This window comes from Hippocampus bargibanti, linkage group LG13, assembly GCF_051943395.1.
Source record: "Hippocampus bargibanti isolate YZ-2025 linkage group LG13, ASM5194339v1, whole genome shotgun sequence".
NCBI classification, from domain to species: domain Eukaryota; kingdom Metazoa; phylum Chordata; class Actinopteri; order Syngnathiformes; family Syngnathidae; genus Hippocampus; species Hippocampus bargibanti.
This window is the reverse complement of record NC_142746.1, coordinates 5,808,357-5,835,478: the sequence shown is the minus strand read 5'-3', so window position 1 is coordinate 5,835,478 and position 27,122 is coordinate 5,808,357. Positions and strand designations below refer to the sequence as shown.

General features: G+C 41.1%; 1 protein-coding gene across 3 annotated transcripts; it reads left to right on the top strand.

Annotated features, from left to right (window-relative positions):
* Positions 1-1,210: 1,210 nt before the first annotated feature.
* Positions 1,211-27,064, top strand: xpo1b (exportin 1 (CRM1 homolog, yeast) b). Of its 3 annotated transcripts, none has more exons than XM_089012877.1 (25): positions 1,211-1,354; positions 2,694-2,825; positions 2,986-3,087; positions 5,644-5,716; positions 6,813-6,874; positions 7,504-7,548; positions 12,260-12,441; positions 12,520-12,568; positions 12,649-12,768; positions 12,906-13,034; positions 13,123-13,281; positions 13,484-13,681; positions 15,158-15,296; positions 15,882-16,063; positions 17,801-17,957; positions 18,045-18,208; positions 18,310-18,444; positions 18,549-18,741; positions 21,162-21,268; positions 21,416-21,610; positions 22,998-23,166; positions 23,327-23,461; positions 24,420-24,579; positions 24,656-24,752; positions 25,800-27,064. In XM_089012877.1, exons 2-25 carry the CDS (start codon positions 2,700-2,702, stop codon positions 25,944-25,946), a joined length of 3,225 nt encoding a protein of 1,074 aa, XP_088869003.1. In that variant the 5' UTR covers positions 1,211-1,354; positions 2,694-2,699; the 3' UTR covers positions 25,947-27,064. The 3 variants fall into 3 exon arrangements, with proteins under 3 accessions (XP_088869003.1, XP_088869004.1, XP_088869001.1); XM_089012878.1 differs by having other exon boundaries at positions 1,264-1,607; positions 18,549-18,732; XM_089012875.1 differs by having other exon boundaries at positions 1,264-1,607.
* The last annotated feature ends 58 nt before the right edge of the window (positions 27,065-27,122 follow it).

Sequence of the window (27,122 nt, the reverse complement as noted above, 5' to 3'; positions counted from 1 at the left end):
GTGGATGTTATTTGTCCCAGAACGACAATGAGCTTTACATCCATCTCGTCGGTGAATCTGATCGTGATTTCTGTATTACAGTACGGTACGCACAAATGCACCTGCAGTGCTTGCCGATGTATTGGTTTGCATATCTAATCACAACCCCTTGCTACCAATAAACGAATAACAGCGAATGCTGCATTGCATTTAAGCAAATCGATCACATGAATATTTGCAAAAGCAGAAATTGAAATAATGTGACTTTATTTATAGAAGTACCGTTCTTCCGGCAACTTAAAAATAGCCGATGAAAACAAACAAGCGCGGTCCTTTATGGCTCACATAGACATAAAACGTTGTTGCTGGGTGATATCCAAAACGCCCAAAGAAAAATCCTCGGCGAATGACTTTGTACTAGGTTGAGGACTGTCTCTCCACTCTACACCAAATCCAGTATTTTTCCATCAAGTAGCGCGCTGGACCACGTGACCAGAGAGGGTGGGTGAGGAGCGGGTGGGGGTGCTGTCATGTTTGCATCCTCGTTGACAGCAATGGCCAGAGTATGGCTCGGGACGGCTAAATCAAATATGTTCTACTTCATGAGCTACTGGGGCTAGTCCGAATGATGTTTATACTTGAAGTTCACTTCTCATTTCCCATTCTCCAAGTACATTCTTCTCCATGTCGTTTTTTGTAACCTCGTGCGTTCGTGATCGTGTAACCACTCCCACTCGTGGCTGGTGGAAAATTACCAGCTTACGAGCAACAGGCAGGCACATGGATGGGACTTGCAGTGGATCTCATCGTCGGAGCACATGCCGATTCTTAAAAATGATGTTACAATTCTGAACCAATTCCAATTTAGAGTCTCGAGGATCGCTTTATTAAACAGCGTCGATTTCTAAACTACCCGTCGCGTATGTGATGCAACTAAAATTGGACGTAAATGAATGTTTTGTATTTCAAACCTCGATTACTACAATTAATGACGTGCTTTACCCATTCTCTCATCTGACCGAGACTCGCGAAGAAATCCATTCTACATAGGAGTCTGCCCTCTTTTTCTCTCCTGGCGGAGTGGTCGCGTGGGCGCTTGAGCCAATTGAAATTGATTGACGTATTTTATGTACAATGAAAGCGCAGCAGGGATATCGCCGCTCAAGCTGCAGCCAATCATCGTGCGCAATGGGCGGAACTCTAGTCCAAACTTTACGCGGCGCCATCGGCTGAAAACTAAACCGAGATGGAATCTCCCAGTCTGAACCGGTTTCAACCGGTTGCGAGTTAGTTGCTTGAGAGAGGAACGGAGGCGCAGGCACACAACCTCCTTATCGCTCCGGTGGAAATTTATTAAGAGTAACGCATTTATTAGGTTTGTGAATCAACGTTTGTTTTGTTTCGTTATAATGTCTTGGAGTGACGGATTGCTGCCTTTGCCTTGATAGTAGTTTGGGATCCAATCAGTGGTTATTAGCAGTCAGACATCCCTGGCTGCCGGAGCTGGAGATAGTCAAGGCTGCAGAAATAGGAAATCTTTTATTATCAACCGTGATTTGAAGTGTTCGTTGTATCGTGTGCGATCTGTAGCTAACGCCGCACTTTTCAATCAGAGCATCGGACTATAGGTACGTACATTTGAGTGAAGTGGAAAGCGTGAAGTTGTCGTTAGGCAGGCTGTATTTTGTACCTGTGCCGGGTATAGCTAGCGGATATTGTATTGTTTTAGATCATGTTTGCAGAGGGTTTCATTGTGCTCAACAAACGCCTCTTAAATCACATTTATAAAATACTTTGTGTAATCAAATAGCCATGCGTGTGACTAGCGTGTGCTGTTTAACGACGGTGGAAGTCACGTGTGTTGCCCGAAATTTGTTTGAACTTGGTTTGAAAGCAACGTAGTGTGATTGAATCCACGCCTCTCCCATCTCGCCAGCATCACTCGTGTACGTGATGGCAGCGGATGTCAAGTTGGTGTTGCTAGGCATTCACTTGCTCGCCACGGTTAGCCTTCTCTTTGTCACGTGTCACGCGTACATAGCCAACCACCTTAAAAGCACAAACTCCCAATTCTTAGGTAAGACCAAGGGACAGAAACAACCCCCTTTACATTTCGCTAAGAAAATCGATGGCGCTGAGTGGCTTATGGTGGGAGGGGTTGTACCACGCCATTGCTGGACCTCATGGGAACTGTTAGCCACGGAAGAGCTTCACAAAACAGACCTTCAGGGCAATTTAATGTTTCGCTTCCCGTGTGTCAAGTTGCGCACAATGAATGAAACATGACTGGAACTGCTGCTTATTAATTGCTCACTTTTGTTATCTGGACTTTGGATGTGTTAGCTTGGTTTCTTCGAGATGTAAACAAAGTGACGTCGACTTTTGTATCCTACACGTGACTATGCCAACTACTTAATCAAACAACTATGTTAAAATAACCCTTTCCATCTGTACGGTTGCACTTTGTGCGGTTTGTTGGGTGCAATAATTTTACTTTCCCCTGGTCATCGTGACTGGAACTATTCTAAACCTGACAGTTTGATGTCCTTTTGAATGCTTTCAGACATGTTGCCTGGTTGACAGATAGTGGGTTGAATGGGCGTTGTAGTTTCATTGTTAGCTGTTTGGAATAGTTTCAAAACATGGTGCACATGACTGCTTGTTGAATGAGTTTGGTGCTTCCATAACCCCCCTTTCCTGTTGTCTTGTTGCAGAGCTCTATGCCAGCAATTATGACAATGTTAGCAGACCATGCAGCACAGCAGCTGCTGGACTTCAACCAGAAACTGGATATTAACCTGCTGGATAATGTGGTGAACTGTTTATATCATGGGGTGGGACCTCAGGTAAATTGTGTTGCAAACACATAAATAACTTCCAAGGCCTAGTATTTTTCTTACTTTCAAAGCTCAACTTTTAATTTGTACAGTTTTGTACCTCAACACATTCTATCCCCTATATCATGTAAATTGCAATTCTTTAGTGTCTTGAATAATTATCTTGCAGCAAAGGATGGCACAAGAAGTATTGACACACCTCAAAGAACACCCAGATGCCTGGACAAGAGTGGACACCATCCTAGAGTTCTCCCAGAATATGAACACCAAAGTAAGCCTTGTTCAATGATTTCTCTTAATATAATACATGCTGATTAATGTAGCAGGTTCACAACAAAATGGGTGAATTTTGCACATGCCAAAAGAGACCACATTTCTGAATTCACAAAGTACAATAATGGACAAGGTACGTATGGAGTCCAACACAATCTACTTTCATCCACTTGTTTTCCACTATTTACTTTAAAAGTCAAACAAAATTCCAGAGAACGGCTGGAAATCTAATATATCCATTCTAGTGTCAAAATCACCACATTAAAAACTTAATAGGAAATGTTTCATGGAAGGTAACGTTCTTAACTGTCATTCAACAATAAAAGTACCGGTAATCAAGATGTATAATAAAACAATTCACTCTGTCACATTTACATAATGTGATGATTTGTGAAGACTTCCCACTGCACAAATGTTGCTATTTCCACAAGACAGAGTTTGGTACACATATAGACATTTGTTTAGGCTGTCACCACCCGTGTGGGCGTTAACCATGGCAGTATATGAACAGGGAAACATTTTGGACAGCTTAAACTTTGTTCAATGTCTTTGCGGTTGATAAGGCTCCACAGCCAGGTGTCCATCGTTCTGGTATTCATCTCTTAGTATTAAATCTATTGGACTTTGACTCACAGCTCTCTCGCTGGTCACTCATAAAGTAGTGAGCATTAAAGGCAAAATGAAAAACTTTCTGTGAACCTTCAGTGGTGGCCAATTTTTTGTCTCAGAAGTCATCACAGAGAAGATGGACTTACAGTTGCAGCCTATTTTTCAGAAGTATTTTAGTTTATGTGATAAGCCTTTTAATGGGTATTGTTTATTTAGCAGTGTGACTTTATTATTATGGGAGCATTTTGGACCAAGTGGAAACAGAAAACTCTTATATGCAGCATCATCTTTGCTAGTGTGGCTTCTGTCTTTTTGAAGAGAACGAAAAAAGAATTCATCAGTATCAGAACAACCACCCCTCCACTCTGATATAGTTGTCCTCATTAAGTTCATTGATGACCTCAGGCTTATCCCAGCTAACCTTTAGGTGTGAGGCAAGGGACATCCTGGAATGGTCACCAGCCAGTTGCAGGACACATATACAATCTTTGAAACTCGCGTACATTTTGGGTAGTCAGTGGACCTGGCGGAAACCAATGCAAACAGGTATCTTCTTCTTCTTTTCCTTTTGGCTTTCCCCTTCAGGGGTCGCCACAGCGAATCAGTGTCCTCCATCTTCAGACGTTTGATTCACATGTTTGTTTTGGCCAAGCTTTTACGTCGGATGCAATTCCTGTCACAACCCTCTGTATTTATTGGGTGGCAATATTTGCTCACAATTTTTTGTCAGAAACTCTCCAAATCATGTTGTCATAGATACTAAACATCCAGTACAGGTAGTTGCCACAAATGCTGCTACTGGCCTTTTTGGAAACATCCTTGACCTATTATCTTTTAGTCCTGGGGTTGGGAACCTTTTTGACGAAGACAGCCATGAAAGCAAAATATTTTTATGTTTTTCAGTGAAAGCCACATACTCACACAGACGTGCGTGTGCAGCCATAGGTTCCCGACCCTCGTTTTTTGTCTTTTCATCAACGTTGGAGGAATGCCAATTTCTTTGCATTGTCTATGTTGTGCTATCTGCTCTTCACTTGGTGGTCTTCACTGATTTCTATGTTGTAGATGAATTTGTACCTGACTGTTTTGCAGCGCTCTTTGTGGACAATGTCAGGAAAATAAGAATAGAACTGGTGAACTTTATTTAGGATAAATCAAAATGCGCCTAAATACTGACTTCTATTTAACAAGAGGATGAATTTGGTTGGTTAGCTACCTTTTCTGATGAGGCAATCAAATTTCAAATTGCTTCCTGAATCATCCTCAGGTCGGTAGCGCCACTGGTCCGCAGCAACAACAAGCCGTCTCCTAGACTCCTTTGCATGTTGGAATTGACTCATTTGACTTAACGTGTATGTTGTGTTGATGAAAAGGTAGAGATGAGTTAAGCCTACATAATAAGGTTTTGCATTAATTATTTTTCTCTCGGGCTTTGGCACTCAATGCTGTATAAATTAAATATAGTTTCATTTTAATGTCGAAGGCTCACCTCCCAACAGAACTCTTTGTACAAAAGGTGACAGTCGCGGATTTTTGACATTCTTGGAGGCACAATTTAAAACATTTGTCAGTGGTAACATATTGGAACCAAATCCTGTTCTGTTACAAACCATTCAGAGTCCTCAACCATCCATTACCTTGGTTCATCTTGGGATAAAGATGCATTTATAGTTGTACCTTCTCGCCGATGAGAACCATTCTTGCAATTCATGCATTTTATTTTCTGCCTGCGCTGTAATGATGCTAAGAGAAACGGCAGAAGTCTTGAATGCACTCGCCTTACTTCACACAAAATTATTGAAAATCTACATGAAAGAGGAGATTCTCTCATGCACGCACCCCCAAAATAGATGAGCACATGCTTTTCCATTTTATGCATGCTTTTCCGAAAGTTTGTGCAAACTGGTGATGTTTGCTGTATTTTGTACCTTTTTGTTTTTTCCAGTACTATGCTCTTCAGATCTTGGAGACTGTTATCAAAACAAGATGGAAAATTCTTCCCCGGAATCAATGTGAAGGTATATTTTTCTTCTAATTTTTACATGAGATGCCGTCAAAACATTCCAAAAACCTCCAATAATATCCCAGTTACATTTGCCATTGCACCGTATCTACTCAGTGGGTTCCAACATGCCATGCCAATGCCACATGGGGGTGATATAATATTTGGTCTCTTGTTGATGCCGAAGATTTGTCATTGTAATGTTTGTGGATGCATGGCCAAATATGTACAGTGATACCTCAGCTTACGAACTTTATTGGTTCCAAGATCGTGGATGTAAGGCGAAAAGTTCCTCTTCCAAACATTTATTTCCCATAAGAAACCATTAAAATGAGAAAAATCGGTTCCTAGGTCCCCATAAAACATAAATTTCTAGTAAATAAGCCTTAAAACTACACAACATATACATTATTTTATGTATAATACGTGTCATTGTATTGTAATTAAAGATATGAACTGTACTGTATAATAGTCATTTTATTTACCGTTGCTGATGTAGTTGCTTCTTAATGATATCTGAGTGAAGTTGCAGTGCTTTCTTGGCGATAGTACCCTCACTCACACGGTCCCCTGCTAGCTGTTCGACCGTGTGGTTTGGTGTTCTTCCGCCGAAAACTAGTCCGCCAGCCACCGTAGTGCTCCGCGTGGTTTGGTTTGTTCGCTGAAAACTAGTTTGTAAGCCAAGGCTGTATGCTCGCGAATTTAATGTTCGTGAGGCAAAAAGTTTGTGAGCTGAAGCGTTTGTAAGCTGAGGTATAGCTGTACTTGCAATGCCATAACTCTGGACACTCTTTGATTATAGTGCCCCCCTTTCAATTCTGATGTAGTGCTCCTTTGTTTTTCTCTTCTAGAAAAAGCAGAAAGCTCAACTTTCTAATTGGTGTTTTTTAAACACTCTGTTAACACTGACACATTGTATGGTTAAATGTAACTTCTATGAAACCTGCAATTCAAAAGCAACAACATCGTTAGTGCAACTAATAGATAATTTGTGAATGAATTAACATAGTTTATATTGAATAATTTCAGCGACAGGCAACTTTTATGTCAGGATATTTTTATGTCACGTTTTTATCAGAATAAGTTATATTTCTACCATCTCTGGTTTCCAGGGATAAAAAAGTATGTTGTCGGTCTCATTATAAAGACATCATCTGATGCTGCAAACGTGGAGGTATGTAACAGTTTCTTTCCTATAATATTCTTTTCACAAAGTGGAATTTAGACTCATTTAAATGTTGATTTTAGTCTACTCTGGGGGCTGGATAAGACAGAAATGTAAACGTATATTTTTCATTGACACAGCTCCACTCCTCTCAACTTGACAGTACAGTCTTAATAGGGATTTTTCACAGAACATAATGAACATATGACGGTTACTGAATGTCTGTCTACATGTGCTTCTGCACTGTCCACATCCAATTTATTGCTTAAAAGTAAAACCATAGCCAAGGGTCCCAGAAGTCAAGTAGTCATGAGTCCCGGCTCGTCCAGCTAGTTTTAGATGCCACCCCCTCCAAGTGAGTTGAGTCGATCCCACTATACAGTGCTTGTTGCTTAACAAAAAACATGGTTGCATGTTGGCTCATTTCAAGACTCATAATTCAAGTAATGATGAATCACTAGACACTGTATTCTCCATGTTTTTTCCAATTCCCCTCACCTCCTTAACTTACCACAGCAATATAAAATCAGCTGATAGCACTCAAAGCCTTATATAGTCCTGCTTTACATGTCAAACAGTCGTTATTGTTGCCTTTGAACAATCAAAGATCTGATTTGTTGTACATTTTAACTTTTTAGAAAGAAAAGGTATACATTGGAAAGCTGAACATGATTCTTGTTCAGGTAAGTTTTCAAATAATATTTTGACTTAAAATGATGTTCTGATGGAATGTGTACGCAAGGATGCATCCGTGCCTTTGCGCCATTTAGCGCATTTTGACAGCCACTGCCGCAACTTCGGAACTCCACTGCGCCAGCACCGGCGCACGTCTATTACGATTGCCGCATATTGCTCCACGATCTGCGCCACATATAACATACTTCTGTTAAAATAGCTAAAGAAACAAATTTAGTTAAACAGCAATTGAACACTGTTCATTTTGCTTCAAGGGTTTTAACTTTCGTCATGATCTGCCCGAAACTGCAGAAAAAGATAATCGAATATTCATTTACTCATGGTGCATTGCAGTATTTACATCGAACGGCATCGACATAGATGGTTGCAATATGGAGCGAGAGAACAGGAGTAAAACTCTAAAAGACATTAAAAATAGGCAGCAAACAAACATTTTCATTTTTAAGAAACAACAGAGGATAGCGACCATTCATTTAAGCAAACTGCTTTTAATGATTTGAATTTAATGGCTAATGAGAGTGATTTCAGAGCTGTTGCAGCATGTTGGAAATCTTAAAAGCAGGGAAAATTGTTAAAGTAGAAATATTGTGCTGTTCTGTCTTTTCTGTAATACTGTAGAATATCAAAATAGCACGAGATTGATTGTCATAACTAAAGAAAATAGAAAAGGTTTATTTTATATCTGAATAAATTTGACTTGAATTAAAATTGTTTATATTAGAAACATAGAATTTAGTCTTTTTTTTTTTGCAATTTAGAAATATCATGCTCAATGAATGTATTTTGGTTAATTTCAATCAGTTTTGGATACTTTGGCAATCTAGCTAAATTGGGCCAATCCATTTTAGAATTTGGCCCCATTTTCAGACACAAGGGGGCCAGCTGAAACAAAAAATGTTTCGAGAATGGGTCTGTTAAACTTATTGTGCTATAATTGTCTACAAAACCTGTCAACAATTCACTCGTTTTCCGAACTGCTTCATCCTCACGTGAGTCGCGGGGGGTGCTGAAGCCTATCCCAGCTGCCTTCGGGCAGTAGGCGAACTGGTTGCAAGCCAATCACTGGTCTCACAAAAACGAACAACTATGCATGCTCACACTCACACCTAGGGTCAATTTGGAGTGTTCAATCAGCCTTGCCATGCGTGTTCTTGGAATGTGGGAGGAAACTGGAGAAACCCCACAAAGGCCCGAGGAGAACATGCTAGTTCTACATAGGGAGGCGGGGATTGAACGCATGACCTTCCACTGTGAGGCCAACACGCTAACCCCAGGACCACTGGGCTGCCCACCTGTTAACATACTGTATTGTTAACATCTTGTCAAATCATTCCAAACTATGACCGTTTGTTTTAAGTATTTCCTTAATTGCTAAAATGCTTAAATATTCTATAAAGAATGCAGAAAAATATTAAGTTTTGTCCATATGGTTCACAACTTTGAGAACTGCTGTGTTGATTTCACACCCACTGAATTATTGATTGAAATATGTGATGAGGGCCATCTTTTCTTTAAAGTGGGGAACAATGGTATAAATGAGTTTGTTTTCTAAATCTTCTGCCTTTAACAATTTGAAACAAATGTAATATGCAGTATTTTGCTGAAGAACATTTTTTGTTCAGAGATCTTCAAGCTTTTATCTCTTCTGGAGACTTGTTAATGTGACAGTCACAGATTTTTAGCCAGGAAGACCAATTCGTATAACTTTAGCTGTCTTGAGCAGAGCCCCTTTGACAAGTTATTCTGACGCGACCTGTTCTGAGGGAGCACTTGTTGCAGTAATGTGCAGATTCTCTTGGGAAAGTTAGCTGACCCCTGGAAAATTTCCCTCATTGAGTCTTCACCATTCAACAGGATCCATCTTCTTGTGGTCAGGTCGGCCTTCAGTTCCTCAAATGTTGACTTTCTTAGTTAGGAGGCAGATATTGTCATAGTTGCAGATACATTTTAGGTTTTTAAAGTCGGCTGGGTTTTTTTTCTTTTGCTTTCTTTAGTGGACTTTGGTCTTCTACCTCAGGGCAGTGTCATGTGGATGGATGCTGATTATGTGCTTGTGCATCCAGCATAGACTCCAGCTCAGACAGAAATCTGGCTCGGACGGTCTTTTTTTCTTCTTGTCACTGACACTTTATTGGGATTTGAACCTGTCACCACGATCGTTCCATTGTCTGTGGTCATGCAGTTCATGTTCTCCACTTTCAGTCCTCAGCACAGAAGTGCATCCCCCAGCCTTGCGCTATGAGCACGCCGGTGTGATCCTCCGGGAAGTAGGTTGTTTAGAGAGTCGCTCTGCACTTTCTCATCATGAATCTAATGGCTCATCAGGTCGAGATAAGGCTCTGACGTGCGACTCGACCATTGATTACTTGTGAAAAAAATGGATGTTCGGAATTTGGTATTCAATCTGATCATTCAGAGTAGGGACTTGGAATGACAGTATCGGAGAAGTATTTCCACTTGAGCGGCTCAGTCTGATACTTTGTGCAGTATTTTAAAACCCCTCGTTTTCAACCGTTTTGGTGCGAATTGTGCCCTTAACAAGATCACTACCTCAGTTATATCTTTCCACTGTTTGCTTGATTTTTTTCATATGAAATGGCATTGTTAAACGACTGTTGCTGTGTGCTGTATTAGCTTGGATCGAGCAAATGCCTATGACTGCCATGTGTGCAATCTCCATTGGTGAAGTGTTTTGGGTACTGTCTCCCAAGTGATTAAATACGCTTGTCATGTTGCCTGACATCCGGCATCTGAATGGTGTCTATGTAAACTTTGCATTGAATTTTGGTTTGCATGATGTCCTCCGGGTTAAAGCCTAACCAAGTCCACACTATGGAGCTGGAATCGTTTTTCAGGACCAACTCTGTTTCGCTTTGGCTTTCAGCCAAGGCTTCTTGCTATCTAAACAAAACGGGAGGCAGGAAATCGAGTATTCATAATATCAGCAGTTATTTTATTATTCTTACATCCTTTTGTACTACGGAGCGCTGAGTTTTGACAGATACACAATAATAGGTCTCAATGTTATTTGTAATCTATTTAGCTTTCCTGAAGAACTGTTATTTGAGATATTTTTCGATGGATACAGTGAAAAATCAGACATATTTCTGTAAAAATGCAAAATATCTCTACTTATACGAAATCCCAAAGTTACGAAACGCCTCAACAGAAAAATATTTTCTTTTGTTCCGAAAGAAATCTCAAGATACGAAAACTAAAAATATGGTATGGGCGCTTATCAATGAAATTTATTATTATTATTATTGGATTGGATATGCCTTTATTAGTCTCACAGTGGAGAAATTTACATTTCACAGCATTTATTATTATTATTATTATTATTATTATTATTATTATCGCAGCTCCGAGTTTCCTGAGTGCACTATATTTAGAGCTGCTCTGCCATTGGCTATCACCGAGCATATTCCTGGCATCCCATTGACTAAAAGCACCTCTACCGTATTTTTCGATGCATGTGTATAGATTGGTGTCTTCATCATTCGACCCTTGGGCTATGAGGCTTTATCATAGTTTTACATGCCGGTAAATGTGAATCATCCAGAAAAAGTGTTCATCAGGCCGCCGATAACTCGCATTGCTCATTTTTGCCTCTGACATTTTTGAATGATTGTTAAAAGCCATTTGCATCGAGCCTTCATCCCGGAGGAAAATGAGGATTCACTGCACTTGAATTGCAGTTTACAAAAATCGAGCATGTGTGCTCAAGCCTGCCTAGAGTGGCTAAAGCGAGTGCAGTTCCAGTGTTGCCAATTTATTTAATTTTACATTGTATTGATTGGTATAGTATTGCATTAGAATTGTATTTAGAACCCACCAGCAACAGTTTCCCAACTACAAACCATGAATTTCCCCCCTTTAGTGTGAAGTCAGATGATCAGTATGTTCGGGCAATTCACTATACAAACACATTTTAAACACTGCTTCATTAATAATGACCCTAACACAGTACTGTAAACATCTTGTATTCCTTGCTTCATTCAGAGCGGCTTATAATTTTACAGTATTTTTACTTATACTATTATTATCATATACTGTACTATTTTCCCATGGGGCCCGTTAGTCAAGTGGTTAGCACGCCAACTTCACAGTGCAGTCCGGGCTGGGTCCCTGTGTGGAGTTTGCATGTTCTCCCCGGGTCCTCCGTTTTCTTCCCACGTTCCAAAAACATGCATGGCAGGCTGATTGAACACTCCAAATTGTCCCAAAGTGTGAGTGCAGATGGTTGTTTGTCTCTGTGTGCCCTGCGATTGGCTGGCAACCAATTCAGGGTTGCCCCCGCCTAGTGCCCGAAGATGGCTGAAATAGGCTCCAGCACCCCCCGCGACCCTGATGAGGATTAAGCGGTCCGGTAAATGGATGGATGGATGGATGTTAAAAGCCATCAAATCAAACATCCTTGGATCGGCTCTTTACAAATCTCAATCTATGGCTTAGTCATTGAGAAACAAGAAGTTAATATTGTGCATCTCTTCACAGGAGGACGGATTTGTCTTGGAGTTTTAGATGTTTTCAAATACTAGATTCTTTTTCACAGCAATACTTTTATTGCATAAAAACTCAAACTCTGTTTCATGGTTCGATGATGGTTGGTAGGTTTACTCTGTTGCTGGGTTATGTGTGACCATTACTTGTACACATCATTTGTGTGTGTGTGTATTTGTGCATGGGCATGTATAGATTTTGAAGCAGGAGTGGCCCAAGCACTGGCCCACGTTCATCAGCGACATTGTAGGAGCAAGCCGAACCAGTGAAAGTCTTTGTCAAAACAACATGGTCATTCTCAAACTGCTTAGCGAAGAAGTCTTTGATTTCTCCAGTGGCCAGATGACCCAGGTCAAAGCGAAACATCTAAAAGACAGGTTAGTAGAACACTGCTTAAAAAGACAACACTAGTTGTTGTATGCAGCCCAAAGTAATGGTTTTGTGTTTTTTTTCAGTATGTGCAATGAATTCTCCCAGATATTCCAGCTTTGCCAGTTTGTAATGGTATTTAAATCCCAATCGTTTATCATATAATGTTGTTTCTTGATTGTTTCACTTATAAATATTATCATCTTGTTTCTCAGGAAAATTCCCAGAATGCTCCACTGGTTCATGCTACTCTGGAGACCCTCTTACGTTTCCTCAACTGGATTCCTTTGGGCTATATTTTTGAAACCAAGCTAATCAGCACATTAGTGTATAAGGTAGGCATGCGCAGAGTGAGTTTGGATACGTTAGTTGTGATGGGGGGTTGACTGGGTGAGTGAGAAAGAAAGGCTTGATTTTACGGTACTATCAAACAAGTCTTATGCCGCAAAGTATCTCCTCTCGCTGTTTTTAGTTCCTGAACGTCCCCATGTTCCGGAACGTGACACTGAAGTGTTTGACAGAAATTGCCGGTGTAAGTGTCAGCCAGTATGAGGAGCAGTTTGTCACACTCTTCACCCTGACTATGTGCCAGCTCAAGCAGGTGACCTTCATGATGGACCTTGATAAGCAAAAGAATGTCCTTTTGGCTCATACAAAATGAAACTCTATCCCTACTTGTATTCATTTAGATGCTTCCCCTCAACACAAACATCCGACTGGCCTATGCCAATGGAAAGGATGAGGAACAGAACTTTATCCAGAACCTCGGTCTGTTCCTCTGTACCTTTTTGAAAGAGCACGGGACACTCATTGAAACACGGCTTAACCTTAGAGATACGTTAATGGAGGTAAGTTGAGGGTCAGGAGGAGAGTTGAATCAGAATCATCTTTATTGCAAAGTATGTAGAATACACAAGGAATTAGTTTCCGGTCGAACACGCTGCACGAGTATCATCATCAAAAATTGCAAAGAGGCACTATACAGTTCCATTTGTTGTATTCAGATCAAGGTTTCTGATATGCCAACTTGATCTTACTCTACTTCTTCAGGCTCTTCACTACATGCTGCTGGTGTCAGAGGTGGAAGAGACTGAAATCTTTAAAATTTGTCTGGAATATTGGAACCATCTGGCGGCTGAGCTGTACAGAGAGAGTCCATTCTCTACGTCCACATCTCCGTTGCTGTCTGGTAACCAGCACTTTGACGTGCCGCCACGCAGGCAGCTGTACCTGCCCGTATTATCCAAGGTAACACTTAATTATTTGTTGTAGTCCTTGAATTAGTTGAAACGTTTACAAACATAATTCCCACAATCTTCAGTCATCGTAGAAGTGTTGGTGGCATTTATCCACATGACCAAAGTTTCTGTGTGCAAATGAACAGATTCTTCTGCTGGTTTTGTGCATCCTCTTCTCTCACACCAGCTACTTTCATGTCCTCTTTGAATACACCCATAAACCTCCTCTTAGGTCTTCCTTTCGGTCTCCTGCCTGACAATTCAAGGCTCACCATCCTTCTTCTGATATAGTCACTCTCTCCTCTGGACATGTGCAAACCATCTCAGTCTGGCCTCTCTGACTTTCTCTCCAAAGCCTCTAATATGAGTTGTCCTCCTAACATACTAATTCCTGACTAAATACCCGAACATACTTTTTCATCGAAATTGGGATTATAGATTACATGATTAGATAATTTATTTATCCATTGCAGCAGACCCACTATTCTTTTGTGTCAATATCACACATCTCACACACTAACACAGTCACGCTCACCAATCAGAAGTGGCATGCTACTTGTGACAGCTCCTGCAAGCTCGTGCTCGTCAACGCGGCAAAAAAAATTTGTACTAACACAGTGCTGAGCTACAAATGACTCGCTGCAAATGCTAGCTTCCATGAGTAAACATTATCCACCTGCTTGTAGATCCTCACCTCTAAGTCACAAATCTTTGCCTATGTGGCGGAAATTAAGATAATCATAAAAAAAGCATTGTTATCACTAAAAGCGGTCATGGTGGAACAACACCAACAGAAGACACCAAATTTATAAACCAACACAAAAAAAACATCCAGAAATGCATCGATTACTGGCCAGGATCAGATTGGGAATTTTCATTGTAGTTCGTTTAATTTTGTTTATGGTCTTGGTTTATTTAACCAGTTTAAAACACATTTGAATAGGCGATCCTGCATTACACAGCATCATTAGTGTCTGCGCTTTATTCAACAGCTTTTAATCTTTAGAATTTGATACACATTGTGAAATTTGCCCTGAACCTTGATTTAGGGGGCTTAAGTGAATCTTAATCGGTATTTCTCTGAAAAATCACCATTTGATCTTTTCCTGAAATCATTCAGCTGTAGCTTTATGCGCCTTCCCGCTCTTAGCATTAAGAGCTGCAATCTGTCGCCTCTCAGAATTACTTTTGAGTAACACTGCAAGGATATGATTGATTTTTTTATGCTTTACAATGCATCTTGATTTTTTTAATTATTGAGTTCTGAGTACTACTCTGGTGTGTGTGGAATATCTCTGACTGTTTTTGTCTACGTGTTTGACCACAAAGCATAATTTCTGATGTAAATATCCTGAATTAAATTGTTTTATCTCATTCATGCATGACTAGATGTGTTTTATTAAGTATTATTATTTATTTATTTAGTGTTGTTATTATTATTATTTTAAATTTTGTTATAATTTTCCCTGCTGCCCTTGCCCGACAGGTGCGTCTGCTGATGGTGAGCAGGATGGCCAAACCAGAGGAAGTATTGGTGGTGGAGAATGATCAGGGGGAGGTGGTCAGAGAGTTCATGAAGGACACTGATTCCATAAACCTCTACAAGAACATGAGGGAAACACTTGGTGGGTCTCTTGTCCATCTCTATTCCATTCTCTCTTGTACAACTCTTTGAAAAACTATTCCTTTCAAATCGCCTCCCATTAATACTGACTTTTTATATCTAACAAAAAATAATAGCTCAAAACTCCTGAAATGTTTAGTTTCATCAATCTAATGGCTTCCTGAGAGGAAACCGTAATTACAATGCAGCCCGCGGCAAAAATGACTGACACCCCTAAACAGCACAATTTCCTCCCAATTTTTTTTTGTGCAGTACAAACCAGTTAAAATGTAGAAATTTGGGGTTGAGTGAACGCTGGCGCGTGTGGCTGCCGCTGCTCACCCAAAGATAAACTGATCCTGTGACTGTAAAGTGACCTCGAGAGTTTTGAAAGGCGCTGAGAGATGAAATTTATTATTAATATTATTATCATCACTGTGTTGTAGTTACATACTGCTGACATTGACTGGTTTTTACTTGCTTGTCTCTTATAGTCAAGTTTTGGAACAGGGTATAAAATAATGTGCTAATGTGCTGTATATTTATATTTTGTCCCATTACCCATCTACATAAACTCTGATCATAAATGTTGTCTATTTCTCTGCAGTATACCTGACTCACTTGGACTATGCAGACACAGAGCGTATAATGACTGAGAAGCTTCACAACCAAGTGAATGGCGCTGAGTGGTCTTGGAAGAATCTCAACACCTTGTGTTGGGCCATTGGATCTATCAGTGGGGCGATGCATGAAGAGGATGAAAAGAGGTTCTTGGTCACTGTCATAAAGGTATTGTAAGACGTTATCAATGACTGGGTGGATAGTTGTCAGCAAATACAGTCGATGTTATGAGACAGACTGTCATTGTGTCCACAAAATACTTGAGTTTGAAGAGGTATAAGATGCAAATTTATTGTAACATTAGATTGGATTTGCCTTTATTAGTCTCGCAGTGGAGACATTTACATTTCACAGCATCAAAGTGATGAAAGTGAGAGGAACGGAAAGAAAGGTGCAGAAAAACAAAATACAAGACCTGCTGTAAAGAGCCACGCTCGCGGCGCCATCTTGAAGTCAAAAAAAAACAAAATAACATAATTTCGCCCAACACAAAAGACACAGACAGTCATTCAATCTTAAGCACTTTGTGCACCCTCTTTGTTGTATGAAGAAATTCAAGATGAAAGATGAGAGGATCAAAGCATCCTTTTCATCAGCGGATCAGTCATGATGAAATGTGCACGTCTTCTACAAGTTTTGAAAGCAAACACAAAGCTGTATTATCCATTGACGAAAAGAGATTGTCTCCCATCTCCTGTCCCACGTAAATTCGCTTCAATTCCAAGCCGCGATAGTTGCACATATGCATCGGTGCGCTGCGCTGACACTCCTTTCTTCTTATCGCGGGCTCCTCAAGCCATGCATCAAGCCAGCCACAGACTGTCCAACAGCACCGACCTTTTCGCTGAACAAAGCGGGGCTGTGAAGATGCTGCTCATTACAGACCTGTCCAGCGATGACAGGCACTGATATTCCTCCCAAAATAAAAAACAGTGCTGGCATATTCGTGCTGGCGCAACAACTCAGCACAGTCTCCTCCTGGATGCATGTAGCGGCCAAAAATGCTGAAAACCAATCTGTATCTGTTCTCCACGACGCACAACAGTGACAAAAGAAAACACAAAAATAACAAACAAAAAAATCAAGGCTCGTGAGAGCTCTTGCTGACAGCTCCCTACTCGGGTGGCATCTTGGACCTTATTTCACACTTAGTAGATGCAGATGCATTTTTTCCCCTTCAGGTTTATGTAAGTACTGAAGAGGAGCATTAGCAGCCATAACTTAATGTGCGCTTCTACGGTTACTCTGCATTGATGCAATAGTCTATCTTTGGACAACCTCCAGTATCTTCTGTGGTGGTTTGTGGTATAGTTTTGCATCTCATGCAGAGCTGCAAAGTGTGAATATGGAAACTTTGCTCACAAGCAGTTAGGTTCAGTGAAGTTGCAGGTCTCCTGGAAACACTGAATAGTCTTAACCAGCAGGCACCATCAGTTAGTTTGGTTGTTCTTCACCAAGTGCACATTATTGTTGAAAACCACCTAGGTGGTCATGGAAACAATATCAAATTCATTATTGACAAGAGGAATCTCTTGACACCATAGATGAAAAGGCTTCTTCAGCCGTCCTCTGTACTTCTTTGAAGGTGTTGGACGTTTCGCTTCTTATCCAAGAAACTTCGTCAGCAAACTAAAGTCTTACTGGTAGTAAACTACCAGTACCTTCAAAGAAGTACAGATGACGGCTGAAGAAACCTTTTCATCGATGGACCACTCCTGTACGACTGAGAGCTTACACAGACATCTTGACACCATACTTAACAATATATTTAAATTGATTTCGATATCTTGAGGAAGTGTTTTTGCGGCCAACCTGTGTAGTGTTCTGCGTGCAGAAATACATTTCAGTTGGTTTACTTCAGCTATGATTGGTGTAATTGTTATCAATGTGACTTGTTTGTCCCAGGATCTATTAGGTCTGTGTGAACAAAAGCGAGGAAAGGACAACAAGGCCATCATCGCCTCCAACATTATGTACATCGTCGGCCAGTATCCCCGCTTTCTCAGGGCCCACTGGAAGTTCCTAAAAACGGTGGTCAACAAGCTCTTTGAGTTCATGCATGGTGAGGTTTCGAGCGTGAACAATTTCCAGTACGGTTTCATGTTTTCATGTAATAACCTGTGCGCTGTTAATGGTCCCTTGTCATCAGAGACCCATGATGGGGTTCAGGACATGGCGTGCGACACATTCATCAAGATTGCACAGAAGTGTCGGCGGCACTTTATCCAGGTGCAGGTGGGAGAGGTGATGCCTTTTATTGACGAGATCCTCAACAACATCAACACCATCATCTGTGACCTGCAGCCACAGCAGGTCAGTTCACAGATGGGCTTCTGTGTCAACAGATGCACTACAAAAAGACAGTCATCGAGGCATTTAACTCGTCTGTTCACCCAATCTTGTTTGTGTTCAAGGTGCACACGTTCTATGAAGCTGTTGGTTATATGATCGGCGCGCAGACAGACCAGGCTGTACAGGAGCATCTTATCGAGAAATACATGTTGCTCCCCAATCAAGTGTGGGACAGTATCATCCAGCAGGCCACCAAGGTAACTTGTGTTCTTTTCAGACTTTCACAGTCTCTTTCCAATATTCTATGTCAACATAGTGTGAATCCAATTTCTCTGCTTTCTCCTGCCGCATGCACGTTCAGAATGTGGACATTTTGAAGGATCCAGAGACTGTGAAACAACTGGGCAGCATCCTCAAGACCAATGTCAGAGCCTGTAAGGCTGTTGGACACCCATTTGTCATCCAACTGGGACGGATTTACCTTGACATGCTCAATGTGTACAAGTGCCTCAGCGAGAACATATCTGCTGCCATTCAGACAAATGGTATGGGAGGTGTGTGTTCATTATGGCATTTATGTGATTGGACTTTGGACATACTTGAGGAGTATCCAAATTCACCGTGGTGATTGTGTCATCAGACTTTCTTCTATTTTTCTCTTTTAAGATCGTAGGATATTGATTCTTTTACATAATAGCACATCAATTAATTTGCTGTTTGTTCTCATTTAGTACAAGTAATTAATCAGACTGACATTTAGTCGACAACGAGCTCACCGATTCAACAGTTTCTAGGGAGTCAAGTGTGTATTATAAGTAGAACAGAATTGTGGCTAGACACAGGTATACAGGTGGTACATGTGATTAATTTACCCCTTACACAGCAAGGGTAGGCAGGAGAGAAAATGGATGGATGATTCTTTGCTAGCAACTCATTTCACTGTATGAGTGTTAGGATTGAGATAATAACGCCCCCTGCTGGTTACCTCTAATTCAGGAAATGAATGCTACTACCCTTGCCTCAAGACAGTTCAGCTTACAAAATGAAAATATATTTTTCATATCATTTTTCAATTCAAAAGGATTTTAGTATTCCTTGAGATGTTTTTTGTCTTAGAAACTAAATAACAGTAACCACTTTAGGTAATGGAGGATGAAAAGTCTTAAGCCGCTTTTCCATTGTACATTGAACCAGTTCCACCTGAAGGGGGTTGTGTCTCCCTGACACTATTCCCAAGACCATGTGGTTATCATGGAACCACTATTCAGAACTTCCTCCAAATTGGTTCTAAAATGCAGGCTGAGTTGGGCCATAAGAGCCCTGTCATCTGATTGGCTGACAGAAGTGATGTGGACACTGGACACGGATGTCCTGCGAGATAAAAGTCATCTGTCAACCCCTGCCAAGTCATGAAAATATTGAAGTCATCGTTCACACAATTGTTTTACAGTAACACTTAACCATACTGACAATTTCATTTGTATCAATGGGCGAAATAGAGGATCTTGCGGTTAAAACAAATTGCTAGCAAATGCACCGTTTACCAAGTCCATTCCCCGGAAGCAGCCTGGAGCCTCGGCGGTCCACCGGCCTGACGGTCGTTACCCCTGCATTGAGGGGTGATGGCTTGGGGTGGCCGCCGAAGGGTAACAACAAACAACTGGAAACAGAACTCAAAGAGGCAACCAAGTAAATGAGAGTGTGGCTAAGGCAGTTCTCCACATTCTGGAAGGACCAGAGTTTAGTCTTAAGTGAATCGACCCAGAATTGCAGTGCGTTTTGCTTGCAGAAAAAATAAACATACTTTACTATTTCATCAATTGCTCTATCTGAAATTGTAAGTATGGTTACACATTGTTGTAAATGCTGTTCATTGTATAGTGTATTTTCTGAATATTGGATTGGATTAGCCTTTATTAGTCTCGCCTTGGAGAAATTACATTTCACAGACCCAAGGGGCTGAAAGTAAGAGGATTTGAAGAAGTAGAAAAACAAAATACAGGACCTGCTGTAAAGGCAGCCACTCTCGAGGCCTCATCTTGAATTGAAAACAACAAAAATATTGTGACAAGACACAAAAGTATCCTATGACTGTAAAGTGTCCTTGAGAGTTTTGAAAGGCGCTTAGAAATGAAATGTATTATTATTAAAAGTCATTCAATCTTAAGCACTTTGTGCACCTTCTTTGTTGTATGAAGCAGTTCTAGATGAAAGAGTAGAGGATCAAAGCGTCTTTTTCACCAGTGGATCAGGGATGTCATGGTGAAATGTGCACGTTTGCTACAAGTTTGGAAAGCAAACATGAAGCTGTCGCATCCATTGATGAATAGATTGTCTCAGATCTCCTTTTCCACATAAATCCACATCAATTGCAAGCCGCAACATACCCATCAGCGCTCTGCACTGACGCTCCTTTCTTATCGTGGGCTTCTCAAGCCATGCATCCATCCACGCACAGACTGTCCAACCTTTCCGCTGAACAAAGCGGGGCTGTGAAAATTATACCCATGGCAGGCGCAAAAAAAGCACAATCGCTCCAGAGTTGTCCACCCGTGACAGTCAAATGGCACTGACATCCGTCCCAAAACATAAACAGTGCTGGCATATTCGTGCTGCCGAAAAGGTGCAACTGCTCAGCAGAGTCTCCTCCTTGATGAATCAAAAAAAGCAACGCTTGTGAGAGCACTTGCTGACGGCTGCCTTCTTGGGCGCCGCCCTGGACTTCTTTGCACTGTTGCACTGTTAACTGCAGGCTGACAAAATTCAGTTGATTCCACCCCAGTATGCACCTGTTGTCATGGAAAGGGCACAGAAAGCAGGTGTTGTCAGGCTGTTCTGGAACCTGCAATGGAAAAGTGGTTTTAGAGGTTCATTAGTGTGGTGGAGCGACCAAAAGTCATAATTCGGGAACCAGAATCTTTCCTTTGTGACTTTGGTTGTATGATGTGTTTCACCTGATGCTCTGTGTGTGCAGGTGAGATGGTGACCAAGCAGCCTCTGATCAGGAGCATGAGAACTGTGAAACGCGAGACCTTGAAATTGATCTCGGGCTGGGTCAGCCGATCGAATGATCCGCAGATGGTGAGAAACTGTCTCGAAATCCATTCCAGTTATCAATGAGGTCACTCACTGATGTTTTATGAAGATGTACACCGACTCACAGTCACTCTGTACTTTCTTGTTGTACTTGGTGCAGCTTTTCTTTTGATCCATTCTCTCCCATTGCAGGTCGGAGAGAATTTTGTACCCCCGCTTCTAGATGCTGTCCTCATCGACTATCAACGCAACGTCCCAGCTGCCCGAGAGCCTGAGGTTTTGAGCACCATGGCGACCATTGTCAATAAACTGGGTGGACACATCACCACTGAGATCCCCCAAATTTTTGACGCTGTCTTCGAGTGCACTCTAAACATGATCAACAAGGTATGGTTGGACTTTTGATATGACATATGACTATATTTCATGCTTTACCTGACTGAAAGCAGTGAGGTGGCTTGGCGGCAACTGATGGATTGTAGTCTGAGCTAATGCTTTCAATTTGGAGTCTGTTCAAAATTCCCCAGCTGATGATTGGTTGATCCAAGGTATCTCCAGTCCCCTCATTTTAAAGCAAACGTAGCTCAGTATAAATACAGTGATACCGCAGCACAAACTTAATTGGTTCATCTCTCAAACCTTTATTTCCTATTAAAAAACATTAAAAATGAGAATAATCTCTTCTTAGGTCCGCATAAAACATAATTTTCTACTACTAAATGAGCCTTAAAACTACACAAAATATACCTTATTTTATGTATAATAAATGTGCTGTTGTATTGTAATGAAAGAAATAGACTGTACTGTATATGAAAGTCATTTTATTTACCTTTGTGATGGTCGTTGATGTAGTTGCCTCTTGATGATATCCAAGTGAAGTTGCCGTGCTTTCTCGGCGATAATACCCTCACATTGTCCCCTGCTAGCTGCTTTTCGTCAATCCAAATCAACAGACGTTTTCTACCTGTTCTATTGACCTTTGCTTAGACAACACAGAAACACCCTTAGCCACACGTAGCAATGGTCGATTTAGCATACTGCTACTTGGACGCTAAGTCACACAAACGCACACGTCGTTTGTGTTTTTTGACGATCCTTCTTCTGCTCGACCGTAATTTTCTTTTGTGTCCTCTTCGGCTTAACACTAGCCTGTGGTGGGGTCTTTTTCAGTCCCATAATAGCAAAAGTACTCCACTCGATAACAAACAACGTCCAGCCACCGTGGCACCGTGTGGTTTGTTTCGTCAGCCAAAACTATATGCTTGCGAATTTAATGTTCGTGAGCCGAAAAGTTTGAGAGCTGGAGCGTTCATATGCGGAAGTATCACTGTATAAGCAAAACTAAAACTGTTTTTTTTTTCAACTCAACAATAGCAAGCTACTGTATTAACTTTGAACAAACCTACTCTAAGCACGAATAAAATGAACTAGATTTCTAAAACAAACGTCAAACTAAAATAAAAGCTAACCTTTATGAACATTTGAAATCTATTATTTTACTCCTGCTTCCAATGCCTGTGCCATTCATGGATGTCCCACGGGTTGGATCTACCTCTATTATTCCGACTTCTACTGGCAGTGCGATGGCGTCTTCTTTAGTTTGTAATCGCTGACAGTCACTAACCACTTCATTAGGCACACTAATGCATTTGACCGAATTACGACTGTGTACTCGCTTTCAATGAGAAGAGCACCATTCATCAATATTTGGAAACAATGAATGAATGAATCGCATGCATGAAATCTCAAGTGCGTATGTCGGTGTGTCTTTCAGAACTTTGAAGAATATCCCGAACACCGAACTCACTTCTTCTACTTGCTGCAAGCCGTCAACTCGCACTGCTTCCCCGCGTTCCTTGCCATCCCCCCTGCCCAGTTCAAACTGGTGCTGGACTCCATCATCTGGGCCTTCAAACACACCATGAGGAATGTTGCTGACACCGGTAATTACGACACCAGGTCCTACTTATCCTATGAAAATGTCACCGAGCAAGAATGCAGTGTCACAAACGCGGACACGTCCAGACAACAGACCATAAGTTTCACGCACCTTCAAAGGATGAGTTTTTCAATTGCGCCTTGTCATTGTTTTGTGCTGACCAGGTCTGCAGATTCTCTTCACAATGCTTCAGAACGTGGCTCAGGAGGAAGCCGCAGCTCAGAGCTTTTACCAGACGTATTTCTGTGATATCCTCCAACACATCTTCTCTGTGGTCACCGACACGTCTCACACTGCCGGTGAGTTTGCGCGCTGCATCGCAATCGTGCCGAAGGGATGGAACAATTTGCAGATAAATTGTCATCCTGGTTCATCTCAATGTTTCAAATTTTATTCGCATGTTGACTGCAATTACTGTATCTTGAATGGTCGGATATGATATTCAAATTTGGTTTGAATAACAATCTTCTTCCAAACATGCATTTCACGACTAGAGGTACCACCACTCTGAAATACATCTTTCCCATTGTAGTCATTTTAAGTGCCCTATTTTCCAGTGTATAAGGTGCACCCAAAACCCTCCATTTTCTTTAAAAGATGAGTCTGCGCCTTATACACAGGTGCTCCTTTATTGTGAAATATTGAGCTACAACAGGTCTCGCAACTACTGTCAGCAGCCACCGACTCCGTTTTTCCTGTAGAATTAGTGCATAACCTCAGCCTCTACTGTAGCACCTTATAATGTGGTGTGCCTTATACAGTGATACCACATCTTACAAACTTAATTGGTTGGTGTAAGGAGAAAGGTGTGCCTTCCAAACATTAATTTCCAATAGGAAACCATTAAAATGACAATAATCTGTTCCCAGGTCCCCATAAAACATAATTTTCAACTAAATAAGCCTTAAAACTACACAAAATATACCTTATTTATTTTTATAAAAAAAATGTGCTATTGTGTTGTAATTAAAGAAATAAACTGTACTGTATAATGAAGCCACTGTGGCGCTATTCGGCCATGTGGTTTGGTGTTCTTGTGATGGGAAAAGTGCCCAGTTGACAATTTCCAATCTCAAAAAGTACCTTTTTGTGTTTTTAATCTTATATTTTGGGGATTCTAATATCAACTGCAGTTTGTGTGTTTTTTTAGTAGTCTCATGATAATTTTGGCAATTTTGCTCATGCTACTAGTAATTGTCATCCCATTTCCTTCCTACTTTGGTCATGACATTTGGTGCCTCCCCCCGCCCTTTTCAGGTCTGACCATGCACGCGTCTATATTGGCCTACATGTTCAACCTGGTGGAGGAAGGCAAGATTACCACTGCACTGAACCCCGCCTCTCCCGCCAACAATCAGGTGTTCATTCAAGAGTACGTAGCCAACCTGCTCAAGACGGCCTTCCCTCACCTGCAAGAGTAAGTCCACGTGCCAGCGCAGCCCATCTTGTGCTCTGCCCCCCATTTAATGTCAGCTTTTTCCTGTTCCCTGTAGTGCTCAGGTGAAAGTGTTTGTAACTGGACTGTTCAGCCTCAACCAGGACATTCCTGCCTTCAAGGAGCACCTTCGAGACTTCCTTGTCCAGATTAAGGTGAGAAAATCTGCAGGATGTCTTTAAGTCGTCAAAGTCACCTCGAAGTTAGCAATCGCAGCCCATTCAACTTCTCATATACGCCAACCAGTAACAAAGAAGACACTCTATTTTATTGAAGATATTAAGTATACATGAACTGAATCCGCGGGCATGCACTGTTCAGCATTCATCAATTCACAGATTTTGAATTTGGAACTTGACAATAAAGATGGTAAACTGAATCAGAATCAGAAAACCTTTATTTGTCCCGCAATGGGGAAATTTGCATCATGAAGCATTCAAGTGGTTCGCTCATTGGGCGAAGCATCATGAGGCTTCATTTGTTCTATGGCGCCATCATGTGGAAAATAAATGTCATGACAAAGTGATTAAAATAAACCATGGATTTGGTGGTGTCAAAATGAATGGAAAAGGATGAGGGCCAAAGAAGAAAAAAATAAAGGTGGCACGATTCTCCCTTTGAAAAAATACAATTCTGACTTTAAAGTCCTTTTTTTTCCTGAACAACTTCATTTGTATTACAATAAATACATATCACCATCCAGGTGTGCTGGAGGTGTACATTTTGAGTGTTTCACTAATTGTATACATAAATATTGTAAATACAAATAATACTTGGTTTCATCTTCATTAAATTGCCATTTGTTTAAAGGAAACTGATTCGCCTGAAGGCAAAAACCAAAAGGCAAAGAGGTAGATATGTAAAAATAAACCTACCAACCCACTAAAATTAGCGACGTTATGTTCTTTGCAATCTAAAACTTGCATTCTACTGAATTCTGATGTTGATTGAACTAATTATTCATCTTTAATATGTAGCAAATCTGAAGCCTGGTGTCAATTTCTGGATTTTTGTTTTGTATTCTGGCAGGACTGATGATATAAATTACTTTAACATCTGGCAGAAGAAAATAAATTCCCATGATTCACATTGAAATGTGTATATTCACGGCACCGCATTGTTACTTAGTTTTAAGAGAGCATTGGTCATGATTTTAAAAGCAATAAGTGCTGCGAGTAACCAGCTGGCATGTGGCTCCGCAGGAGTTTGCCGGCGAGGACACGACTGACCTGTTCCTGGAGGAGAGGGAAGCGTCGCTTCGTCAGGCTCAGGAAGAGAAACACAAAATCCAAATGTCGGTTCCAGGCATCCTCAACCCACACGAGATCCCCGAGGAGATGTGCGACTGAGTCCCGCCGGTTCAGTCGCCACGTCCGACTAACTCCACTAACCGCAGCAAAGACAACAAAAGCCAGGAGAGGCACTTCAGTGCGATGACTGACGGGAGGCTCCACTCCCTCTACGGAAAGGATGCCGGTCGTGCAAAACAACGCCAATAACGTGTAAATGAACCGTGGCCCTTTTTACATAATCTACGTTTTGTATGGAGACTTTTTTTCCTCTAATCTCTTTCCACAACTTTGAGTTTGATCAGTCCGGCTCGCCGCTGAACAGCATGAACAAGTCAACCATCTTGTTTTTGTTCATTCCTCCACTTCTCTTCGTCCCTCCTCCCCATATATTTGTTGATATATAAATATATATATATATGTGTGTGTGCTAAATATATATATTTATATACCGTGAGAGGTTTTTGTTGATCGACATCAAGACTTGTAGAATTGGAAGGTCTTTTACAGGCACATACACCGCTTTGGTGGGAGAATGAATGGAACGGCAAATGAATGAAGGCTTCAAAGATGTCAGCATTGTGATTTGTGCGACACCTGAGTTGTTTGAACACTTTTCTAAGGAACGCAACCATGTGCATATCATCCCAATTGTATAGCATCTTGAATACCATGGGAACATTTTTTTTCTTCCTCTTATTCTATTGTTTTTTTTGGTGTGTTTGTGTGCGTGCGAGTGAGCGCGCGTATGTGTGTGTGTGTGGGTACTGTCGCACAGTCGACATCAGGCTTTTGTTTTCCTCTAAGAGGATTGTTGCTCATTTGCGAGCCTCCACGAATGAGACGTTTTAAAGTGGCAGAGGTATTTATGGGTTTTTGGTTGACGGCTTTCAACGTGTACGGTTGTGCTCATTTAGATTGTTTACCGTGCAGTAGTGCTTCAAGACACTACCTATAGAGCAAAATGACAAATAACAAATTGGGTTTACATTTAATTTTGTATTTTTGCCTTTTTCATTCATAAGTGTTGAGTTCTGTCCAAATAAACAATTAGGCTCAAGAATGTATAAATTCCTAGTCAGTACTCGTCTCCAATGGCAAACCTCCTTCTCAAGGTGTTACATTTGTTGTGAAATGTTTTTTTTTTTTGGAACTGATTAAAGTTTAGCGTTTTACAAGTGTCCGAGCTTTCTTGGGTCCCGCTCACGCCAAAGTACAATGCATTATCAGAAATGG